General features: G+C 44.2%; 2 protein-coding genes across 3 annotated transcripts in view; one reads left to right on the forward strand and one right to left on the reverse strand.

Annotated features, from left to right (window-relative positions):
- The window catches only part of LOC143422087 (2-aminoadipate transaminase), a 129,610-nt gene extending 116,115 nt beyond the window's left edge, over nt 1-13,495 (forward strand). For both annotated transcript variants that reach the window (XM_076892484.1, XM_076892485.1), the window contains exon 8: nt 13,484-13,495. The gene's annotated coding sequence lies outside the window, so the exon portion shown is untranslated. The remainder of the gene's footprint in view (nt 1-13,483) is intronic.
- On the reverse strand, nt 10,836-22,812 carry Dopecr (G-protein coupled receptor DopEcR). The gene is made up of 6 exons (XM_076892497.1): nt 22,237-22,812; nt 14,589-14,647; nt 14,227-14,520; nt 12,656-12,875; nt 11,601-12,030; nt 10,836-11,313 (listed from the first exon to the last, which is right to left on the reverse strand). Exons 3-6 carry the CDS (start codon nt 14,336-14,338, stop codon nt 11,134-11,136), a joined length of 942 nt encoding a protein of 313 aa, XP_076748612.1. The 5' UTR covers nt 14,339-14,520; nt 14,589-14,647; nt 22,237-22,812; the 3' UTR covers nt 10,836-11,133.
- Between the last annotated feature and the right edge of the window lie 1,583 nt (nt 22,813-24,395).

The following is a 24,395-nucleotide window of genomic DNA, read 5'->3' on the forward strand; positions in this document are numbered from 1 at the left end:
ACCCAGCTCGAATTGCATTTGTATACGAAAGCGTAACATTTCTCACACGCGACAGTACGATATAGCTTCAGCAAGCGGATGAAATCAAAATTGCGTGATTCGCGCGATGCAGAAGTGAAAATTTAGAAACCGTTTAATGTTGGCGTCCGCTAATCTAATCGAGATCTAAGGAGGACAGCTGTACTCGTTCAGGTTAAACGGAAATTTTCTTATCCGCGATCCTATCCCCTTAGCAACCAGTCGTTATCGTACCAATCACGTATCGCTTAATGGTTTTCGATGCACGAGTCTGTTAATTAAATTCCCTGGCTCTATACGAGGCTACACGAGATTTCTGTTTTCGCTACTGCTTACTCTGGCTTCTTCGGTGGTCTCTGTCATTTCGACGATTCTCATTCACTGTCTTCAGGTGTCCGTAAGCTTCGAAACAATCCACGTCCTTATGCAGTCCACGTCGTAATGCGACATTAACTCTGTTACCCGGTCACTTAGCTAACAATCGCTCTCTGTCTCTCCTCTCTGCCGCTCCTTTATTCCCACCCCTCCCGCACCCCTTTTTACACCACTTAGTGTAACGATGCATCATTAACGGAGAGCAGTTGTGGCGCGTAAAATGTCTCTCGGGTTCGTGGTCGTTGCCACGATGAAAGGGCATCGTTGTTTCGAGGAGTGGGAAAGAAATTTCGAAATGCGGGGCTGAAAAATTTATGACGAACGGCTTTATCGATGGAGGTGCTATTATCGTGATAAGGAAAGGAATGCTGGCAACGAGCAGCCAGCTCGTATAATGGAACTTCGTGTCTAATGTACTGAATTACCGGTGGAGCAAAAGAAAGCAAAGCTTTTTTCCTCTTCTCTATACTTCAGATACAGTTCAACCGTCGAAGTTAATAAAATTAAAATACGTAATCAGCTCCCTTCTTCATTTTATTTCTACTATTTAACGTTGCATCTCAACTGCTTGTGTGCTCATTAAAGGTAACTTCAAGAACATAGTGTCAAGATTTACAGTTTAAGTAAATTAGACAAAGTATTTTTACAGACACAGTACCTTATCTACTACATGAGATTTATTGGTAACCTTAATTGCTTTTATCCAATCTTAAATTTCATTTCATTTCGAATACATATATAAGACCCTAGTTATACTACTTGCGTTCGATAGCTAGTTTGACTCGCGTCTGTAGACGCAAGTAGTATGACCAAACGCATCATCAGACGCCAGTAGGACAGTACTCGTAAGTAGTAGAGGCAAACAGACCGTCAGACGGCAAGTAGTACGATTAAACGGATGATCGATCGTATTTCCTTGGAACAAACGAAACCGACTCCACATTTTCTGCCAAGTGTCCTCAGTGTTCTTCATATAGATGTCCTCCCAAGTCCAACTAATAAACCCTTTTTGTTTAAAAAGATTACCATTGAGGTTTCATTTCACTCTATATATGACCATTGTCAATAAAAAGAAATACTTCTCTAGTATTTGTAGTGTAAAATATTTGAGTTGTAAAATAATTTTGGTAAATCTATAAATATGCAATCTTATTCTAGCTCAAATCTGTAACATCGGTAGTTATACCCAAATGGTAAGCTCTGCAGCTTTGAATAGTATGCATTCGAATTACCTTGCGTATTGGATCTATATTGGAATTTGTTTATACCTTATACCTGTATGCAGAAATCGTAAAGCACTGTTCTGTGCATTCGCATAGTCCACCTTCTTACAGCTTATACAGTTTACTGAAAAAGAGTATTAAAACATTAAGGGTATCTATCTTAATCGTCAAGCGTACAATAGATTACTACATTTAAACGCTAATCGCTATGAAACAAATTTCTTCTGATCAAAACCTTCATATATAATCCCCATTCTCAATATCTTAAAGATGTCGCAAGTTTTGGCAACGTACATGTTAAGAAGATTTCAAGAAAGACACACATATCGCAGTTAAAAGATGTAAATTACGATCAATATAGAACGATCAATTACATCAAGATATTTATTAACAACGAACCAAAAAGAATCTCAGTCTCGTTGCAATCAGAAAGACAGAGACGGAACGAGAAGAAAGTCACCGAGCGGCGTCAGAGATTTGCACACGCCGGCAATAAAATGGTATCGATTAGCCCATGAGAACAATGGAGGAGGCTGGCAAGAATTCAAAAGTTTGCCAGCAAGTATCGCTCTGTTTCCAGAAAGCCGTTCGTTGGAAGGGGTTTTCGACCCTATTCCAGCCCCGTCTACGTCGCGCTGTTCCGCGTGTATCGACTAATGTCGGCGTATTGACTAATGGGCTGGTTGCGCCGTGCAAGTAGTACCACTCCGTGTCAGGACGGACACACTCGAGGCCCACCGCCGTATTTACTGGCCGCGCGTCCACCGCAGGCACAAGCGGTTAAGGAGCATTTATGTAACGTGGTAGAGGGACTCGTCTTCGTCGTTGCACGACCTACATTTCCTGGACGATGTCTGAGGAAAAAAGGGGTCATGAACGAGAGCGTGCGCCAGGGCGCGTCGCGGACGAACGCGGAAGGGTGGCGGTGAACCACGTTCAAATTTTTACCCGGGGTATTTGTTGGGCTTGGCGAGTCGAATGAAATGTTTCTTTTAAAGGTGCCAAGATAGGCTTCGCGGCACGAGAGAATGCAGGACGAGAGTTTCTTAAAAGACTTCCGATTCGTATTGTCGATGTCGAAGCGCTTGTATCCTCCCGTCTGTCGTTCATAGCTATCACATGGGGTTGACAGATAGTAGCTTTACGACAAGGAGATTTTAAAACATATTTATTGAACATTTCTTACGAAGTAGAATATATAATTACCAATGTATTATAAGGTGCACGAACGAAAAATGGAGGAACATATATTTCTTTACGATGAGATTTCTTTGGTATTGTTTTCACCGTGTATACAAAAATGTTGCTCGTAAACGTGAATGCGCGTGAAAAATTAGCTGGGCAAAAATAAACGTTACCAAGGGATGTTTCAATTGAACCCACACCTTTACGACTAATCTGACCGACGTAAATCGATGTACAATGTTTCACCGTTGAATGATCTTGCACGTCGTTGGTTTATTCTTAAAGAAAAGTTTCCACGGACATGGAACCACGAAAATATACTTACAAATGTACTTTATCGTTTTGAGCAAAAATTTAGATAATCGCGTAATCGATGCATCTTTCTCAGGATGTTGGGATAAAATGAATACAAAGCTAGATTATCGAGTCGCATATCGAGTGAAATTTGCGACATCTACGATCTCGCCGTTTATTATTTGAATATCATCTTACTATTCTATTGCACTAGGACAATAATCGTTAATATTGTACCGTGTATCGTCGAATTCGTATCACGACGTATCTAGTACACCCGTCATTGCGCTCAGACAACCAGAATCGCATCGTAAACCACCGTGATTCGAGTTAACCTGCGTCTCGACTTTGCAGACTTTCAACGTTTGCAGGATGAAAGCACGCGATTACGCTTCATCGACACAGCGCGTCTAATTACGATATTTATTCATCTTCGTCTTCTCTTTTTCATTTTCGTTCAACGAAAGCGTCGATGGAGTACACCGCGTCGAAGATTCGACTTGAATCAAAGCGCTGCAAGGGACAACATGCAACATCCTACCGGCAAAACGCATGCTTGCATCCCAACAACGATCTTCTTACGAGATAATTCGTGTTTTTGATTGCTTGCGCGTGATCGAGTATTTCAGCGATCAAATAGAACACTTTTAATTTGCAAAATTCGTAAAATCTGTCACTTCCTCGTTTCTAGGTATACATGGATTATCGTAATAATCAGTAGGTATTAATCAACAAGAATTCCTTTTTAATTTCTTTCTCCTTGGGGTGTTTCATTTGCATTGCTGAAATGACTCTTTGAAGCATTCTCGATCTTTGGAACCTCGAGATATACTATTGTACTTTGAAATTGTCTGCCCAGTGTGGTATCCGCGGTGGAATGTGTTAATAATCACTGTTCGACCTCGCGTGTCCTGTCCCTTTAAGAAAATTTCATGTCCTCGAGCGTTCGGAACGTTCGTCGAAACAAATCAGCTAAGGAGGGCAGAATCCATACCCGACAGTCCACGTTTCGCGAGCTTTTAAACGAACGGTAACAATCGACAAGTTCTTTCATATTTTACGACAGGGAACGGGTACTTCGTGGAAGTGAAAGGAACGTAATATCGATCGGGGCGTTCGTACGTAGGGAACGAAGTTCCCTGTCAAAACCCCCCGATGAAATGGAAATGAAATATTCGCGAGGTGTATCGCGTTTACCACACACAGGCATCGCGGGCTTAGCGTCGTGACGATCATCGATCGCGCAGCCACGTCATGACACCGGGCATCCGTGGCTGATCAATCAACCTTCCGTTTTAACAACCACTTAAAATATGCAATAACAGCACGTCCGGTGGTGAGGTACGTTACAAAACTAGTACAAAACTAGCAGCTAGGTACAAAAATGTAATTAATCGTTAATAATGGTGGCCGCCCGGAATACTGCCAGGGACCAATCTCACGTTTTCCGCCTCCCTAAACCACCCTCGTTCCGTCCACCATTCTCTCATCGTTATTTTCATCGCGTATCGCGTTCATAAGATGAACGAAAAAAAAGAAACAAGAGAAGAAGAAAGAAAAGACTGTATATGAAGCAACGCTTCGATCTTTTTGTTTTCTGTAACGCAGGTACAGTCACCCCCTTTTCTTTCTCTGGACTCCTGTACCCACGGTTTCGCACGATTCTTCGTACGCTACCTTCGACTCGTACACTCGGCTCCCGTTTCTTCAGCTTGAGCGATTTTTAAAGTATTTAGAATCTCGTTATCGCTGAGAGGAATTTAATACTGCTCGGTTTGGCGGTTTCGCGGTTGCACGCTTACGCGGGGGCGGCAGGTCGTCTTTGGGACGCAGGCCGGAAACTTGTATTTCGGACCGGTGTTGTTCCCTTTTGATGAACGTTTTAGACGGCCACCGCTTTGCCTCCGTCGCCTTTCATGTGGCGTGACGGGGTAATTGAATTCATGGTGGCGAAGGACGCGTTCAAACGACTGCTAAAAGCCTGCGCTTCTGGTTACTGATTGTCGTTTGTATATACTCTGCGAATGTAATAATTTAGAGAACGATGAAGTAATCGTTTTAATTGAAATACCGCTACTCTTTGTGAAAGAATATATGGCATACTCTGCGGTGTAAATTATATTGGCAAATTGGAGACGTATCCTTTTCAATCACTCTCCGTTAAATTAAATTATTTCCTCGTTCGTTTCGATATTGCATAACGTTACGTTGCACTCGGATTTTATAAAATTCTGAAATCTCGTTAATCGAATAGCTGTGCCAATTACTTCGATCAACGAACCATCAAACTGGAATAACTTTTTAATGGAAATAAGTGATTTATACATTTCCTTGTCGAACAGATGTCTGCGCGCGGAAGTAGCAAAGCAGACATTCTACTTTCAAACAATTTCATCAAACTCTTTTGCTACTTCGGGATGAAAAGAATGTTTCTGTTCTAAATTCGATTGAAAGCATCCCAGAACTTTCGCAATCTTTTCACCTGACCGTTCCTGTCGATACCGTGAAAATCGAGGCGGTCGCCGTGCAGCGGCAGCAGAAGGGATCGTTTGATCGCGGACGAGGCGTTCACCCACGTCGATTTCCGGTTGGCCGTCCCCGCGTCACCGTGCATCCGTAGAAAAATTAAAGCTTGCAACGACGGATCTGGACGAAAGAACCGCGTCACGCGCGATCTAATATGCACACAGACGTTCGGAGCAAAATCATAGCGTTTTCCCCATTCTTTTCCTCGTTTATACGCCACGACCTACCCCGGCTAAAACAGTTGCGGAAGTATATCGCGCACGGAACGTTCGTCGTAAAACAGAAAGAGAGAAAGAAAAACAGAGACAAACAAAAGCTGCAGGAAAAAGAGAGACGTTAGTGAGCAGAGCCCTGTTGCATTTTTCTTAATCAATTTTATTGGAATTATTAACAATGCGACGCGAGACGGTACCTTGTCTTATCGTTAGACCACGGACGTTCACGCAAATTGAATGAAACCAAAGGAATGGAAATCTAATAGCGAATATACTTCGTATATTCTGCATATTTTTGTATAATATGCGCTTTCTGTACTCTGATCGTGCATTTGAAATTTCTCATAAACGCATAAACGTCTGCAGTCCACGTTACGTAGACTCGAATCGTTTATTCTAAATTGGTTGCCCTAGTTTTCGATACTGCGATGCAGGGAATATTACAACAAATGAAATTCGTGCCCCGTTATTGTATAATACCGCTTATTGCTTAGATTTCGCGTGTTTCTCGCACGAACGAGAGCAAGCTTGTTCCGGGTAAGTTTTTCGTTGTCATGACTCAGCAAGAATATGTATATAGATTTTGATTTACTAACAGGATAAACGTGTGCGTTGCTCCGGATAAACGATTCATCGGTTCGATCTACGTGACAGATTAAACACCGATACCGTGACTCGTCGAACTGACGAATAATTCGCGTAACATGCTGCTCCTCTGTCATAGAACAGTTAACACGTCGCACAACGATCATTAAAATCGCTCGAACAACCGTCGAACGTCAACGAATAGATCCGCGTAGCGCTTTGCTTTTTATCTCATTCTCCTTTTAGCCGGGGTGCTGTTTTACATAGCTAAAACGATTCAACTATAACATAGCCAAAAATTTCCTTTGATTCAGTTCTATAGCTTAAGACATCGTAACACCAGAGAACAACGTAAATCCACGTTCCCTTGTTATCTTAAAATTCGATTTCCGCGATGAGCGTTCTTGTCACGAGTCTCGATCGATTTCTTCTCAATTCGACTCGAGTGATTCGCTCGATCGTTCGAATAAAATCGCAAGGGAACGTTCACGACGTTTCACATCTTAATATCAGCGTCTTCAGAGCACCTCCGGGCACCTTAACCCTTTAATTTATAGCTTGTTATATCAAAATGGCACGATAAATTACCGTCGCGCAACTAATGGTACTCGTAGCCCCGAACGGGGTCGTCCTCTTATGATTCATTTATTAGAAGAGCCTTATAGCTTAGTAAAACACGAAGTCTAGAGTAAAAAATAGAGTAGAAGCTGAGACTTTCTAGACACCAATTTGCGTATTTGGATTTCTCTTTTTAAAGGGTTAACGTTCACCATCCAAGAAATCTCAGGATCTTGCCCATCTGCCTGCCTGTGAGCATCGCTTTTTGGAGCGTAGCGGGAACAATATCTTGTTATATTCTTTTCTCTCTCACTCACTCTCTTTCTCTCTCTCTCTCTCTCTCTCTCTCTCTCTCTCTCTTTGTCTCTTTTAATGTGTAAACGTGACATTTCGTTAATTCTCGCCTGTCTGAATGGACATCGTTCGTACATATGAAATACCAAATAAAATTGAAAACAGTTCGACAAGCGGTATTCAATAGGCGATCCTTCTTTTTCTTGTTGCATTATCGAACGTGTAACGAAACCTACATTTCAATCGATGCAACGCTTTCAAACTTTGAGAACAATGCGCGAATCGATCGAAAGGCCTGTAACTTTTGAATAACGCGGTATTCTTCGTTCCAACGTTTCAGGCCCCCTCCTTTTCCATTTATTTATTTCCACGCAAATTCTACAACGAATCGCAAGCTTTTTAATTGCAATGCATATCAGATGTCCGTATTATCAGCCCACTCGAGGTTACATTACCGTCTCGGTTGAATCACATTGAAAATCTCGTCGAACAACCACGATCCCGCCTTTAACGAAAGAATAATTATACGCCCCCCTTCGTTAACAGTTACGTATCATACGCGTGGCGTTCTGCGAAGTATAAATATCTCCGTCAGAAAAACGTCGTTCCGAGTTTCGTTACATAAAAGCCCCGCAACATTCGTATCCGCTACAGAAACGGCCGGTTTAACCGCGGGTTTTATTAATAGCTGCTTTCTCTCCACCCACGGGAAACGGTTTTCGCGAACGTTTTCCGTTCGCGACGCGCAGCGACCGATTTCAACGACCCGCGTGCGAGTGCAGACAAATAATAAAAATAGAAAAATAAATAAATGTTTGATTTCAGGATTTGAGGAAAAATAATATTTAAAATATTAATAGAAATACCATCTCCTTTTTGTTACGATGTTGTACACATGAGGCGTCTTAATCGTGCTAAAACTTCAGTTTCGTTCTTTTGCTTTACACGATTGCAATACTGAAAGAACTGATGAACGTGTCCCTTATTTAATTGCCTCCAGCTGGATCGTTAAGACCAGCCACCGTGCGTCGCATTCCCTGTCACGCGACTCCAATTTGGATAAGAAACCGGGGCGAGGTTCAAATTAGATTCTCACCGTGAACGAGTCACGGTGCCGACCGGAAATCCACGGGATAATAACGCGCGAGACTGATTCAACATTTAACGGGACCAGCGACTCTATAACGAGGTTACTTCTTTCGGTCTCGCGACGACTCTTTCTCGCGAGTTTCTTGTCCTTCCATTCAATTAGCCCGGTCGCTTTTATTGCTTCCGTCCGCTGACCAGAATCCCGTGACGCGCGCCACCGGTGAAAGTTTAATTACCATTTTAATTGGAATCCGATCCAGGCGTGATGGAAACGCCTGAGCTCGTTAAATTCCAACGCCGGACAGGGGACCTTTTTTCTCGCGTGTCACGAATGTAAATCGTTTCCCCGCAGGGGCGGTGAGAAGGAGACGCGGCTTGGTTAAGGCTCGAAATCTTTTAATCCGCCGTTTAATTCGCGCGACACGGGGGATAAATTGTTTCGGAGATTCCACGCTTCGGATCGTGGAAAGAATTGAGTTTAACGACAGACGATTTAAAGGTAATCAGGACGCGCGATAAATCAGTGGGAATCGAGCTTCGAGCGGAAACGGATCGTCTGTCCGTCTAAGCAACAAGAGAAGAAGGACTTTCTCGAAGAGTTGAATAGTAGAAGACGATTGCGTATCAGATATATTTGTGGTAAATAAAAGACACATGGCTTTTAAGTCTCAATATTTACGGAAAGGGGAACTCAAAAAGAATTGCTATCGTGTAAAATAAATGCTGTCTGCTATGCACAGTTGCACAAAGTCTTATCAAACGCATATGAAACACACGCGTATATACGTTGGAATATTCATAGTGTAACTCAAAGGGATCGACTAGGAGAATACGCGAGGTGTCACTTGGTGCTCGCATTAAAAGTGAAAAAGAGAGGGTGGAAGGGGTCCCAATCGCGTGGTCGATTAGAGGAATAAGCGCGTTAAAAAAAGCGTGGAGCCATCGCGATCGGAGCCCCCGTCCGCGAGCATCGTCCTTCCGGCATGGGCGTTCTACGGGCGCGCGGATCGACGCGGCGTCGCATTCGTAGAGGCATCTCCGTTAATTGACCTAGTGTTCTCTTTTTTTATTTTTGTTTGTTTAGTTTGTATTCGCCAGCGCGTTCACGTCCCCTCCAAGTTTTCCAGAATTTATTACCGCAGAATCGATCAATTTCCGTGCAATCGCGCGACACAATGCGCCCTCGGTTATACATTTACAACGATAATTACCGCGACTCGCTACGATACTTGTTTGAGCGTGATCTTACCACGTACAGCGACTGAACGAAGTGTTCGTGCACTGAAAATCCTTGACTTCAACTGAGAACACTTCCTGCTCGATACGTCGCCAAGTTCACGAGTGTGTCTCTCTCAGAAAAATCAACGCAACTCTGTCTTTCAACTTGGACATTGACACCAAAGGAGATATCGTCGATGGAAGTCAGAGTTTGACGGTGTACGAGCGTTTCCTTCAGTCAGTTTGTATAATAGGCAACGATTAGTTCTCGACGGGGACGCTCTTGCGAAACGACGGAGAGGAGAGGAACGCGCGAGCTCTCCGCGTTTCGAGGAATCTCCAAGAGCGCACCACCGTGGAGGAGGAAAGCAAAAGTGGAAATAAACAGAGCGTCGCGTCGTCACGAGCTTCGATTTAATTCGTTATTCCGGGCGATCCGCGGCGAACGAGTCGCCATCGACGAACATTAGGGGTATGCCTCGAGATGGCGAGGATCGACGACTCGTTTGAGTGGATCGTGTCCCTTTTAAGGAGTCTTCAACGCGCGATGGACGCGACTCAGACCGTGCTTCGATTCTTTCTCTCGTCCGTTCACCACGCTCGTTCCTACGTTCTATCGGTTACGCGACTTTTTAATACTTTTTTTTTAGCAACAGACACGTGTATATTGTGTACATATGTATAATTGAATATATTCGATTTGAAGTTCTATAGAATCTATGCGTATCTCTTTAATTTCACTTTTCTGTTTTTTTTCTTTTTAAGCTTCGTTGGATTCCTAATTACGTGCGATAAGATTCAAATCGCAGCTCGAATAAGTTCGAGCCCAGCAAACTTTATGAGATGATTTAGTTCGCAAAAATGTTAATTGGCAAAGTTTCGATTTATTATCGTGACATTCGATCGCTCATTGGCGGTAGGAGAAATTCGCTCTATTGTAGCTGTTCGATCGATCTCCCTCGGCTAGGAATTAATTGAAATGCAGTCGTGAGATAATCGAGGCGTCTGAGGAACGTTTGTTCCCAGATGTCGTCGGTTGAAAAGAAAGAATATTTCTCTGAGCCAGCTGGTGCTATCAATGATCGTCGAATGATTTCATCCAGATAAAAAAACATTTTTGACTCTTCAAAATCTGTTTGCTTATAACAGAGTGGATTATAATTCGTTAGCGTATAAACAGCAGCACCGTTGGTATCGATTCTAACAGATAGCACAATGTAACGAACGAAATAAAAATTGAAACAATAGAAACGTAGAAGTATCTGTTGTAACTTCGAAGTGATTACAAGTTACAGAGGACCGTTAATATACTCGTGAAATTTACCAGATTGATCGCGCGTTTGTCGTCGGAGACGTCGTGGTAGCCGGTTTCGGAACAAAGAATCTCAGCGTCAGCCCTCGAAGAAGGCTCCGTGGGAACTGCGGCGGATGCTAGAAACGACCTCAAATACCGAGAGATGAAAAGCGATGCTCTAGGAATGGGGCGCGCGTTGTAGAACGTTCGCGCGCAAAAGGAAAGCGTTTCCCCTCTTGTTCTCGTAGGCATTTGGCGTTTAATCGTCGTCGTCGAGGCCGAGCAGCTCCGGCGGAAGTCGTCTGTGCCGGCAGCACAGCGTCAGACAGAGCACGCGAGCCGCCAGCCGAAACTGCGGGCTCAAGGTTCCCAGAACCACCGCTTTCCAGAAACTGTTTGTCACCCCTAGCCACACCACCGCGAAGTGAAGGAACGGTACCTAAAAATGCGAGCAAACGGGTTGCGTGAGTATTGGAACAGTGATAACTCATTTCTCGTTCGAAACCAATTGGAAATATTGCTGGGACAATGCGAACATTCGAATTTTAAACGATAACCAACGGACGCGTATAAAAAATGAAAGGACACCCGTGCTGTAAAACCTTTCTCGAGTTCAAAGGACTGGCACAGAGGGTAAATATGAAATTTCCGACATTGCCACGCTCGCACTGAACATCCCTCCGCAACTGAAACGCGTTCACGCGCAAAGGGCGACATTTAATTTACCTGCGGCGGCCCGTTAACGACAGCGTATATCCGGAGACCGGCATACGGTGCCCAGGACACCCAGAAAGTCATCACCAGGACAAAGGACATGATGTGACTCGGATTGCTCAAGTTTTCCGAGAGCGCAGTCGCGTACTCCTTGTCGTGAATAAGCACGCCGGATTTCAGCCGCCTCATCATCGTGAATATGTAGCAGTAGGTGTAAACGATGGTGATGACCGACGGACCTAGCACAAGGATCGACAGTGTGATGGTGTAAGCAGCCATGTTGCCCCAGTCGAGCATGCAGATGAACGCCTCGCGATCGAAAATCGGCTTTTGAAAACCTAGGAGGGGCGGGCAGCACATCATCGCCACGCTGATCCACGTGAAGACCATCCAGCATTGGCATCGGGTTTTCGTTTGCACGGTCTCGTATCGCAATGGTTTCCTGCGGGAGCAAATCGTTTCGTTAATCATCAGCGTTCGTACGTACGATGAGTATTTTCGAGGCGATGCGTCCTTCGTTAACTGGAAAGCGGAAGATCAAGTTTGAAATAGCGGAATGGAGAGTTGAAGGCTTGGCGTCGATGTTCTAATGAATAACTTAGTACGTTCTTGGAAGTGTGTGCTGCACTATGAAATGTATAAATGAAGATTCAACGGAAATTGTCTACATTTTAGTTTACCTAGATTCTTGATATCGGCTATATTTCCCGGCTTAGACCTATATTATCGTTCTACGGAGTGTCTGAGATTAAAAGGTGAAAGATATAAAAAATCTCCTGCTTTATACATTATATTCCGAGTGTAAAGAAGTACTCTTCCATTTTCGTAAGAAGTCCTCCAAGACAATAACCCATTTTCGATGTAACTCAGTGGACTTCTCACCGATCAAACTTCATTACTTCTTACCAATTAAAATTTCAAAAAAGTAATAAGAAAGAATTGCAACTACGTAATATTTTTACGTTCTATTTAAAGTATCGATTCTAACTACTTACGTATTGCACAAAATATCGATTTTACAACTAAACAGAATGAAATCCCCAATCGGATGAACGTGAAAATCGTACCTGATGGCCAAGTACCGATCCACGGAGATCCACATGAAGGTGTAGACGGATACCGCCCAGAGCGTAACCTCCAAATAGCCAACCAGACGACACACGATGTCCCCATAGACCCATCTTCGTACCAGCGCCGGATACACCGAGAGCGGAACCACCAGCAGACCGCAAAGAAGATCCGCGGACGCGAGAGACAGCAAGTAGTAGTTTATCACCTCGGAGGGACCTATGTGGCGTTACGCTCATTTGTATTTACCGCGGGTGTGAACTTTACACTGTGAAGAATGGGAACGTCCGCGTTTCACCGAAAGGTTACGCATTCCGCCGGTGCATTTTCGCTGTTCCGCGACCGACAGGGTCGCGGCGACAGGAAATTAAATGGTACCGGTGGGAGGGAGAAAAGGAACCAGGAGCCATTGCCGATATCAGCGGCGCGATGGTATCGTGGAAATGTACACGAGAGGAGTTTATGATAGACTATTTTGTAACTCTAATTAAAGTCGGGAGAATATTCTAGTCCGCTAACGAGTCGACTGCGGATGCTTATGTATTCGTGAGAAATTTTAGTGTGCGAGGTATCATCTCTTTTTTTTTTTTTAATCACGTTTGTAAAAGGTGAATTTCAATAAACATCTACAGTCTGCTAATGAGTATCAGTTTGTCATATCGAAACATTAACCTAGTTTAAGCACATGCAAAAAAAGGGATGCCTTTCAACTATCGTATCTGATTAGTGCAAAAGTATGGTTGCCTTAATCCGATACGTTAACAAACCGACGAATCTAAACGCATTCGTAGTTTCTGTTGGTAATGCTAGAAACATTTCCTTGGAAGTATACTTCTACGAAGTCTAGTCAGTTTTACAAATTTTTGTGAAGACACGTTTCACGTTTCTACGTGAAGTTACACATGTAGGGTTCGCATAAATGGCTACTTGTTAACGACATATTTAACCAGTACTCAAACTAGAAAGTGAGACTACTAAATTACTTAGTTGCTGACTCGATAATTACTGACAAACAGTTCGTTATGTTAACCATGCATTGAGTACGTATACAATAACTAATATATTACTTATATAATAATAACAATATAGTTCAAGAATATTTGTTATACTTCTCCAAATCGAGGCACAAGATATTATCCTCGGAAAAAGATTCACGATGCAATCCCTTTTTTCCCTTGAAAGACAAATCTACCCACGTTCTTATCGCGAAATCGGTTACAGTGAATCTCCATTATCCGTTCACCCATTATCGAATCACTTTACTATCTCAACGTTCTATTATCCGAACCAATTACTTACTAGAAACTATTCCGCGCTGTATTTATTTCCTTCGTGCGTTCATCTCCTTTTCGTATTCAATGCACAAAGTGCGATATAAAGACAGACATTAATTCTCACACGAATACGAATATTGATACGAAACTGGATAGTAAACAATTACTTTTCTTCTGTGAAACTTTTCTGAATTCGTATTTCCCTTGAAATTAATCCGGATAACGAAGGTCTCACTGTACAGCTCATCGTTAATTCGCATACAAGTTTGAGAATTAGCGCGCGTTCAGGTACTTACCACGGAAATTAAGGTAGGTGGCGATGATGAGGAGATTCGAGAGGATGATGGCGACACCGACCACGAAGATGAGGCCCGCCTGCATGAGAGCCTCCAGCGAGGGCTCCTCCATGCCGCCACCCTTTCGAGCTGCATCCCCCCACCCGCCCTTAGGTGCTGTTACCCGTCACCCCCCACCCCCTTCTCTCTTTGACAACAGCCACTAAACCAGCCAGGTGCCAGGCCCTCCTGGTAGCTCGCACCTGGTCCCTCCTTCGCCTCCTTGGTCTCCTGACTTCCCTCCGTTAACCTGCCCTGCCCGGAGGCTGTCAATCCTCCACCAGCAACGACAAACTTTCCCCGAGATCTTTACGCGAACGTACCTTCTCTAACGACCTCGTAACTTTGACGATCTTGATGGAGGATCGATACAGCTATGTTGCTGCAAGCAGAGAGTAGAAATTGCTGACGTTTCCGTATCGATTCGCAGACGAATCACGGGGCGATGATCTGGCGATGGGGACCGTGATGGCTGCGAGAACGATGGTGCTCGTGTTGGCGATCGAGAATGGTCCATGCGAACGAAGTGAGAGGATGAACGAGCGACGAGTCGAGAAATGACGCGCTTTGATTCACGAGACCTGGAGGAATTGCCTGCCGTTTCTACGTTAATTATTCTTTGCCTTTACTTCTCGACAGAACGATTCCTTTGAAACGTTTTGTTTCGCAGTGCGATACGATTGCGATAAGTGACCGAATGGGTGGAGTTGGACGAATGAAAGTTATGAAAAAAAAAAAACAAATGAAAAGATCGGAATCAGATATCGGGTTTTTAACGATTGATTGCAGGGAAAAGAAGTGTCACGTGTATTGAAATTAGAGGCGTTCGATTCGTTTCAAGCACCACGAAATTGAAACACTCTCACAGTCACCGCACATAAAGGAATAAGTATCGGCAATAAGTTCAATCAATGACGGCAAAAAAGTTCCTTCTTGAATCTCCGATAAAGCCTCATCCATATTCCAATAATCCACCCATAAATCGGATCCGAAGGAGTCCTCCTACTCCAAGAGGCAGACGAAGAAACACTAGACAACATCGTACACCATCTTGCATCTGCAGTCAACATACCGACTGCTCTAAAAATACCTTTCAAGACCCCTATACGAAGACACGAGGCCAGCCATAACTGCGACCACTAAAAACCTTTCCGCCGTTACAAACACTTTCCAGCTACGCCTCCATCGGCGTTAACGTACGGCGTCGTTCCGCGTTCCGCTCGACACCGCGTTTACACCGAGAGATTTTACTCGCGATCAACTTCTACGTGCACAGGATATTCAACAATCGTCTGGTAGGTAATTCAAGGTATGATTCCATAGGGATAAGTGGAGGAATAGAAGAAAAACGAGGAACGAGAAAACCGCGTTTTACGTTTCGTCGTGTTCTCCGAAAATTCGTCAAGTACGCGCGCACCAATGGCAAAAGCGTGACAGACAGTGCCAACAGATTTTCCTATGACCACAGAAAGATTACCACACATAAAACTACATAACCGGATGTGATTCATGCGTACCGCGCAAACTGCAGCCGTAACCCCATTATCATCCCTATATTTCTCTATTTGACGGTAATTTCTTCTTTCTGGCAACCTTGCGCGCAACAAAAACCCTATGTGACTATATGTAGTCGTACGTCTGGCCATTAGGATACGCGTATTTGACACACTTTCGAGATTAACCATCTTTCTCGAAAACGAAGTCACAAATATAACTTCAATACACTTGATTTCCACCCTGTTTCAGCCTGTAAAATCGTCCCTTAATTTTCGAATAATTATAGGTCGCTCAACGCGTAGTCTCGACTTCCAAGAACGATATCATCGTATTTCTTTAAGACGGGGTAGCGTGAATCGACTCCCCAGGAGGTTAGATCGTTCGCGACGAGAAGGGGTTGAAAAGGGGACGGCGCAACCGTCTAAGCGTCGATAGTCGTTCTTCTTTCATACGCGTCGTTCTGACGGCCACGTAGGCCAGGTGAAACTCGTATTGGCTAGTTACACGCGTCCTCCCTCTAGCTATCGACCGCCATTCATAATTTAGCCGAGTCGATCCTGAATGGAGGACTGTATTATAAAGCAACGCGCAGGCCGGCCACCATCCCCGAATTAAAGGGAAAGTACTTTCTGTTGCATGCATATACCTTTCGCGGAACAATCGTTGACGGAAAAATGAACGAACGGATTGATCGTAGCGAGAAATTTTAAAGGTTTCACGGAACGGAATGTGCCGATTCAAATGCTATTTTCAATGGTGGATTAATTGTGAATAATTTTTATCAAATGGATTACTGTTTTCCTTTCGAATGAATAAAATATTACTTTCATCGCGTGTGTATAAATATTCAATATGAGAATTGCAAGCGTTACATATTGAATGTAAATATTACTTCTGCATTTTTCAGCGAACAGTGATACGTATCAATTTTTCAAATGAAAAATACAACGATTTGATTCAATCTATTTTATAAATATCTTCTGCTAATTCCTCGTTATCGACGTCGCTCTCAAGTAAATGCAGTAGACAGAACCAACATTCCCCGATCTCTATTCAAAGAGTGTGGGTAGGCAAACATTGCACAGGATCATCCACCCGTATCCACAATCGGTGACCTCAAGATAAACGTCATTAAATGACTCTTAATACCGCAAACTTCGCAGGATTCCCTGTGTACGTACAAGAGCGATGATACGAGCTTAATACCATCTTAATTAAAACCGCATTCCCGCGTACATCATAGATATTCGATGTTACTTGCAATATTCAAGTCCAAAATAAACGTCGTTAATTTCTCTACGCGGATGTTAACGTGATGACCCTGTAAACTGCAACTGCATACAAACGAAAGACGATGCGATTGTAAAAATGACGCTTCGTTGAGAGAATCAACCCCTTTAATGCCATCTGGAGAACACGAAATGTTTCTCTCTACAGTCAATCAAACGTCTCGAGTTGCATAATACTTCGTAATATTCACACTGATCGCGACAGACCATTTTATTCAAATTTTCATTTACGATACGTTAAAAAAATATTATCTCCTAATATGTTGATACGCTTGCAGCAAGAATACAGAAAAGAACGGTCTTCTTTTCGTTCAGAATATTGAAACAGAAGTACCGAATTCAGAAGCAAAATGTCTGAAATGTGTGAACTGTCAACATCGATAAACATTTGTAGAATCCATTCAACATTCGGAATGTAATTACACACGCAATAATGAAAGGCAGTCGCGTGAACCGATCGTACATATAATACACGGGAAGATGGTGTCATAATAAATCCGTTTACGGGACATTTCACCCGCTCAGTTATCGCGCTTTCTATCAGATTAGCTTTTCAACGGGAACAGGATGATCTACAATCACCGGTGAACATGAAAATCGTCCCTGTTTCCATAATGAACAATGTGTCTAAAGACCGCGCTCGATAAGGCGGCAGCGGAACGAGCAACGCGGTCTGCGATTGTACGAATCGTGATAGAATCGCGTGAATAACGGAGAGCTTCGTGCCCATCGACACGCGACATTCAGCGACGGTCAAGTTTGTTACGTAAAAATTAAGCCTCGGCCTCGTTGTGCTCGGATTTAGAAGTCATTAGAATCTGCTTTCTGTCTACCTTCTAACTCGTCCCGTCGTTCGCGGTCTTCGACGACACGTGATACGATCAGAAGCATAGCAACCCCTATTTCTTCACTTGCTCGCGCGATGCTCTCGTAACACGGTACAAAATTAATGAACTATATATCTTCTTCAATTCTAGTGTTACGTTCAAAATTACTTTCTTCTTCAAAACGAACTGTCTTTCTTCTCATTTCCGTGTAGCATTCATCCCCCTTGGTGTTATACAATTTACGCGATCTAGTCGTCTAATACGGTTGTCTCAGATAGTAGTGAAGTTGGGGTGCTATGAATAAAATTGCCATCGTACAATGGACGACTGGAAGAGATTGTAATAGGGTTCGCGAGAACGTTGTTTCGTAACAGAATCCGTTTTCGGGGGATTTAAATTTGAAAACTCGTCGAGAACGCTTGTTACGAGCAACTGAAACCCGCGCACAAGGGAGAACGGTGTTCTCTTTACCGAGAATGATAAAGAAAGCGTACCCAATTAAGGCAGAAAATGGTTGGCACATTTGAAGAGCCGCGAACTTGGGTCCACGTCGACGCAAGTTAACAGCGCGTCTTCAATCCTATGAATGTAGTTTTTTATATTTAAAAATAGACGCGACATTTCACCAACAGTTCGTGAAATGAATGGAAAACGAGATCCTCGCCGAGGCACCGGCAAGATTCTCGAAAATTATGCCTTAGCCGAGTGCACGCGCACTCGACGTCATTTGAAAGTAAATTGCACGGAAAATGGATGACTGCATAAAAAAGAAAAAAATGGTTTCGTCTTTCCAATCTGTTTCTTGCGAAAAGTTGCATCGCTTCGTACGTGTCGCGTTTTCGTTATTCGCTGTGCACAAAGTTTGAAATTAGTAAGAGTAATTTGAATAAAATATAAAACTGCTTCGTGAAACATTCTTTTCTATCGAAAATTGTTGTTCTTATAGTGCAAAATCTTTATTTTTTACTGTCTTCTAGAAATTCTGAGCCTTTCTGTTATTTGGTGGAACAAAATGGATACGCAAAAAAGCAGAGTCAGAGAAAAAGAAACAAAGTATTCTTTACTTTCAGCGTTATAAATTTTCGAGACTAATGAGAATCTCAATGCAAATAGCACAGAAAGAAAGAAAGAGAGAGAGAGACAAACGAAAGCCAGCGTGTAATTTGTTAAGTGAAAAGTTGGTGCTCATTTGGCAAACACTTTGAATTGTCAATATTATAAGTACAGAACAAACTAATTATTTAGTTATATTTATCTTTCCGAAAGATCTCTTCTATTGTACTTGAAAGGAATAGGAAACGATACGTAAATTTATGTTCGTTTAACGCAGGAAAACTTCCGTTTCATTAAATGCACACTGAAACTTAAACGAGCAAAGCACGATCGGTTGACCGTTTTATACGAACCGCGCCACAATACCATCGCAATTTGACGCTGAATCGCTGTTTAATTCGAAATAACTTTCAGCGGAATTGTTTCAACTCGCATTACGGTGTTTCTGTCTACCAAGCGTTACTTGACTGTCATTAAATTTTAATGCCACTATACTTAAAATGATTACTCGTGGGTATTTGCGTTGACTACGACAAAGTAACGCGCGTGCCGTGTCCTGCGTAATTTTATTAATCGCGCCTCGTGCACAGCACTCGATTGCAGTTCGCCGTAATCGCGTCGAGTAATTCACGAGTGGTGTTTTTATTCAACCGATCGACCGACTAACAAGAACCCGAGAAAATTACACGCGTCATTAGGGGTGGTTTTCCTACACGAAGGTTAGAATATTGGCTACCGGGAACAGCGGAATCTTTTACGAAGAAACACTTCTACTAGTTGCTCGACAAGCTTCTCGATCAAGTGGTTCGAAAAGTTTCAGCTTTCTAACGCAAACTTAAAAATAGAGAAAGAACGAACCGATTTCTTCGAACGCTTTCACTCGAAGCAGTTACGATGTTAGCTTCTCGCGTCAAATCGATATTTTGGTAGATACGTATTACAGAAAACAAATATGTTGTATGTTTGCTGTAAAAATGATACTCTGAAACATATCTCGGCTAAAATTACGCATCGTTGCGAACGAAAAATTGTATGAATCATGCGAAGCAGAAAAAAGATACTTTCCAACGAAAAGCTGACTCGTTCGTTTTTTCTCGGTCACCGGAGAATTTGTTCATCCACCCGACGACTCTGTCGCTTAAACGGTTCGACGGTTTAAAAATATTCGACGGCATTTAAATAACCAGACAGTTCGCGAGGAAATATAACGCAATCAATTCCTTCGGCGATTTTAATCCACCCGCACAAATCATTCCCGAGCACGCGGCACCCGAAAGCGCCATTAATCCGCATGGCTAACTTTATTAAAACCTTTAAATCACGTTACGGCACGACTGGCGTCCCGCTTTCTGAATTTTGCCCTAAATAGCAAAAGTTGTTACTCCCTTCGTCGTGCCGCTTTTATACGGCGCTTCAATTAATGAGAAAAGTTTCCGGATCAAGAGGGGGTGAGGACTCGTTCCCTCGTCGATATTCTTTATTCCCCTGAACGCATTTCAACCGGCGGATAATCAAGTGTCTAGCTTTGGCGGGCGATAAAATACCGGACGAATCGGTCTTGGATCACGAGAGAGGATTTCGTGGGAATAAGACAAAAGGGAAAACGGGGGTGTGGCGAAACTAAGGCCGAGCAAATTGGAGAACGGTTAAACGAACATCAAATTAACGTTCTACAATGTTCCGTACATCTGGCAATTAAGGTCTAATAATATCTACGTTTTATAACATCGTATCTACGATTGATATAAATCGTAGGCGTTGACAAAGGTTATCGAAGTTATTTATTCGTGCTTGCGCAAGGCTGCGCACCGGCACACTGTCATTTTTCTCCGATTATTTAATTTCCAATTGAACGCTCGTTCGCGTTCGTTCACCACGCTCGAGCGTCGTCGAGTTCACCGGTTATCGTTCGTTGGTGAGCTCTTCCGACGACGCACCAGCGAACGACGACGAGACGGGCGACAAAAAAGGTGGACGAATAAATGGCGAACGAAAAGAGAAAAGGATCGGGGTTGAAGAAAGAGGCGGGGGGAAAAAAGACGAAGAAAAAGAGGTGGAAAGAAACGGGTCAGTGGCTTTTTTCCGACGGAACGCTTCAATTACCGTCGGGGCAAAAATAAGCCAGAAGCTGATTCGGCCGCGTCGCGATGCTGGCATCTCCGCCCGTGTAACCAGCGTCGTGTCGCGCCGCGATATAACCGCGCGGCGTACATGGATACATATATAACGAGAGGGGCGGCTTGCCGTGTTTAATTAACCGAATATTTGACCAATGATGCGCATGTCGTGATAAGCTGACGAGAGCACACGGATATATAGCCTGGTGTCGATGTACACCCGGCGTCCGGATGTACATACCTGTATCTATGTATTTTCCGCTCGTTCCTCGCTTCGTGACATCAATTTTCGAACGTGTGCGTTACGTGTATTTGTGTGGGAGCGGGAGATTGTGTGCGAGCGTATGTCAAAGAAAGCCGAACGTGGGCCACACTTTGAAAGGGGGATGAAAGGGTTCAGTTGGAGGAAGTAGAGAAAGCGGGGGCTAAGGGAGATAGCAGAGGGAGAGAGAGAAAGAGAGAGAGAGAGAGTAAAATAGAGAAATGTAGAGCGAGCGAGTGAGAGATGAAGTGAAATGGAGAATAAGACGGCGAGGAACGAAGATGAGAGAGAGAGAGAGAGAGAGCAGCAGCAACGAGGAAGAACGTCAAAGGAGAACACGCATTGTAACCATGGAATCTTCCTCTCGGAGATACCCATTCACGTTTGATTAGGGATGAAAGAATGATTCCATTACTCGATCGGTTCTCTCTGTCTCGTTCCATTCATTTATCTATTCGACGATCTATCGAATAATGGAACGTAGTCGAAGGAAGCCTCGGGGTGAAGTGGTTCTAAATGCAAATGAGAGACTTAACCTTCTCCGTGTTCCCGCCGCGTTCGATGCCAGCCAAGTTGCCAACCTCGAGGTTACGCGACGAAAGCCCAGCGAGCGGCTTCCGAGGCGACGGAGTTGTCGAGCAACGGGGACGATTACACCGTCGACGGCGAGGGTGTCGCGCGCGCGACGCACAGCCTGATGGCATGCACGCAGGGTGAACAGTCGGCGAGAACAAGCGGGAGCATATGAATGAAGAGCGACGGAGAGAGGGAGGGCGAGAACGTAACGTCCGGTCCACGCAGCATCCCTAACCGCCGCCGCGAGGTGAGCGCGACGCGCTGCTACCTAGCCAACTGCCATCTTTGACCGACGCGACGTGTGCATGATTAACCTGCTAAACGGATGCACACCGCGACGGACCACGTACCTCCTCGATTTCATCCTGATCTCGTGCACCACCAGCCCCGCCAGTACCTCGGACGCTGCCAGTTTCCGGCTGGGTCTGCCCGTGCTCGCGCCACTTTTACCACCTCGATCTCGACAGGCCGACAGAGGGACGACGACGAGAGAGGAAGAGGGTTAGAGACAGCGTGCGAACGCGACGGCGTGTGTACACCGCGGGGGGTCGGAAACGGCGTGTAACTGAGAGTCAGACGTGTGGACAGTGGCCAGAGACAGGTGCCGAGCGAGCGAACGGATGAAACAGAAACGCAGCAACGAGCACACACTGAGAGAAACGAGGGATGTATCACTGTTGGTACAGGGGACGTCCTCTCCTCTGCACGATCCCGGTTCGGGACGTTCCAGGTTACGCCAGACACATATCTCTTCTGAACCGGGCTCAACGGTTAGACGTTCCTCTCGTCAGACGCGATCTCGTGATGCGTGAACGAGACCTGAGACGTGAGAGACCAGCTCGTACGAGACGCGCGGCTGTCAGCACGTAGGGCGCACATTTGCGCTCGGCCGACCCGAGCTGGGCTTTACTACTACCGCCTGAGTCGGCGTCTTTCCCTCGGCCCGGGAGCCGAGGCGTCGATACCGCGACGACGCTTGCGCGCCACCCCCGATCCACCCTTTCCCACCCGGGCATTTTCACAGCGCATTGGCTCCGAGCCTGCCGGCGCGACGCCACGGCGCCCTGCACGAAACGACGCCGTTTTCTCTCCTCTCGCACACCCGTCCCTCCGCGAGCACACAACCCCCCAAAAATCCAGTCGATTTTCGGCAAATTCTCGCGCCTCGCCTACCCACTTCGCCAATTTCCTCCCTCTGTCCTATATCGTATCGCCCTCTCCTTCTCGAATAACGGCTAACCTTCCTCGTAACGCTGTTTTTCGACGCGCTCGACACGTGCTCCGGCGATGTCGGTCAACGGGGTTGTTTCGCCCGCCTTCGACGCTCTCAATCGTGACGGTTTCGTCCCGCAGCTGCGTCACACGGAGTACCCCTGTCGCGGGCCCTTGCTCGCCCGCTACTTTCCCTTGTTTCTGGTTGGATGTTCCCGAAGAGGATTTTAAGGGTACTTTAGGTACGATGAACGTTGGATATTTTTAGAGATCCAGGATATTCAGAACGCCTAGAGAGAGAGAGAGAATGGATAACGGGTGGGGTAAGATTGATCACGACTGCGGAGAGTCGAGTGTCATCGGAAATTGATCGATCGTACGGGAGATCTTACGTCAGCCCCGAGGAACCCTTGAATGGAGCTCGTTGCGTTAGAAATTAATTTAGCTAGATAATATCCGACATTTTGCGACAAAACTGTGAATGTGCCAATTCATTTCTCGACTGAATCCTTTTTTATTCCTAACTTTATATTATAGCGATGAAGGGATGTTTCACTTAGGGTTTACTTTCGTCTACTGTCATTATTTATCGTCGTGCATTTATAGAATGAATGAGAATGCTTTTTAGTTGGTCTAATATCCAATCACGTTTTACATTGAATTATTATGAATTATCATAATTAATCAGAATACACTTTCAGGGTATCGATATAAATGGATGTAATCATGTACTATCCATTGGAACGTATAACATTAATCATACATTAATATAATCTTTAAATCCATTTAACGTGACGATTTCGTTCAGAGCTATAAAATTTTGAGAAAAATAACAATATAAGCGTATAACGTTTTATTATTTATAAGCCGTGGTCCTTTACTTCCAATCAGTAGTATAGTTAAGATTGTTAATCGTAGGAGTTACTGGACAGATGAAAATTTATGTTTCCCATCAGACAGGTGTCCGTTCGGCGCACGGGTCATTAATAATTTGCTCGTTTTTATGCACCAATAAGGTGTCACCGGGCATAGCACCAACGTGTCTAGAGATTAAAATCCCATTATGCAAATTCCCTGCAACACTTCGTTTGCATTCAATTGCCACGTGGAGAACTCCTCCATATATCCGTAGCCAGATAGCGATACTAATGACGTAATGAGCGCGGTATTCATCAATTTTACCACTGATTGCTCTAAACCGACGACGTAATCACGTCGGGATCTTTCGAATCGTTTCACCTAGCTTGCAACAGATTTATCGCCGCAATAACGCAGGAGAACTGATAAACAAATTAAT

Source organism: Xylocopa sonorina, chromosome 3 (assembly GCF_050948175.1).
Source record: "Xylocopa sonorina isolate GNS202 chromosome 3, iyXylSono1_principal, whole genome shotgun sequence".
Taxonomy (NCBI): domain Eukaryota; kingdom Metazoa; phylum Arthropoda; class Insecta; order Hymenoptera; family Apidae; genus Xylocopa; species Xylocopa sonorina.

Bases quoted from the DNA above. Each gene is read 5' to 3' on its own strand.
- Dopecr (XM_076892497.1), bottom strand. From the start codon at position 14,338: ATGGAGGAGCCCTCGCTGGAGGCTCTCATGCAGGCGGGCCTCATCTTC. The intron at 12,876-14,226 runs GTAAGTACCTGA...AACGCCACATAG, and splicing joins CACCTACCTTAATTTCCGTG to GTCCCTCCGAGGTGATAAAC. The intron at 11,314-11,600 runs GTAAATTAAATG...TCGCATTTTTAG, and splicing joins TCGTTAACGGGCCGCCGCAG to GTACCGTTCCTTCACTTCGC.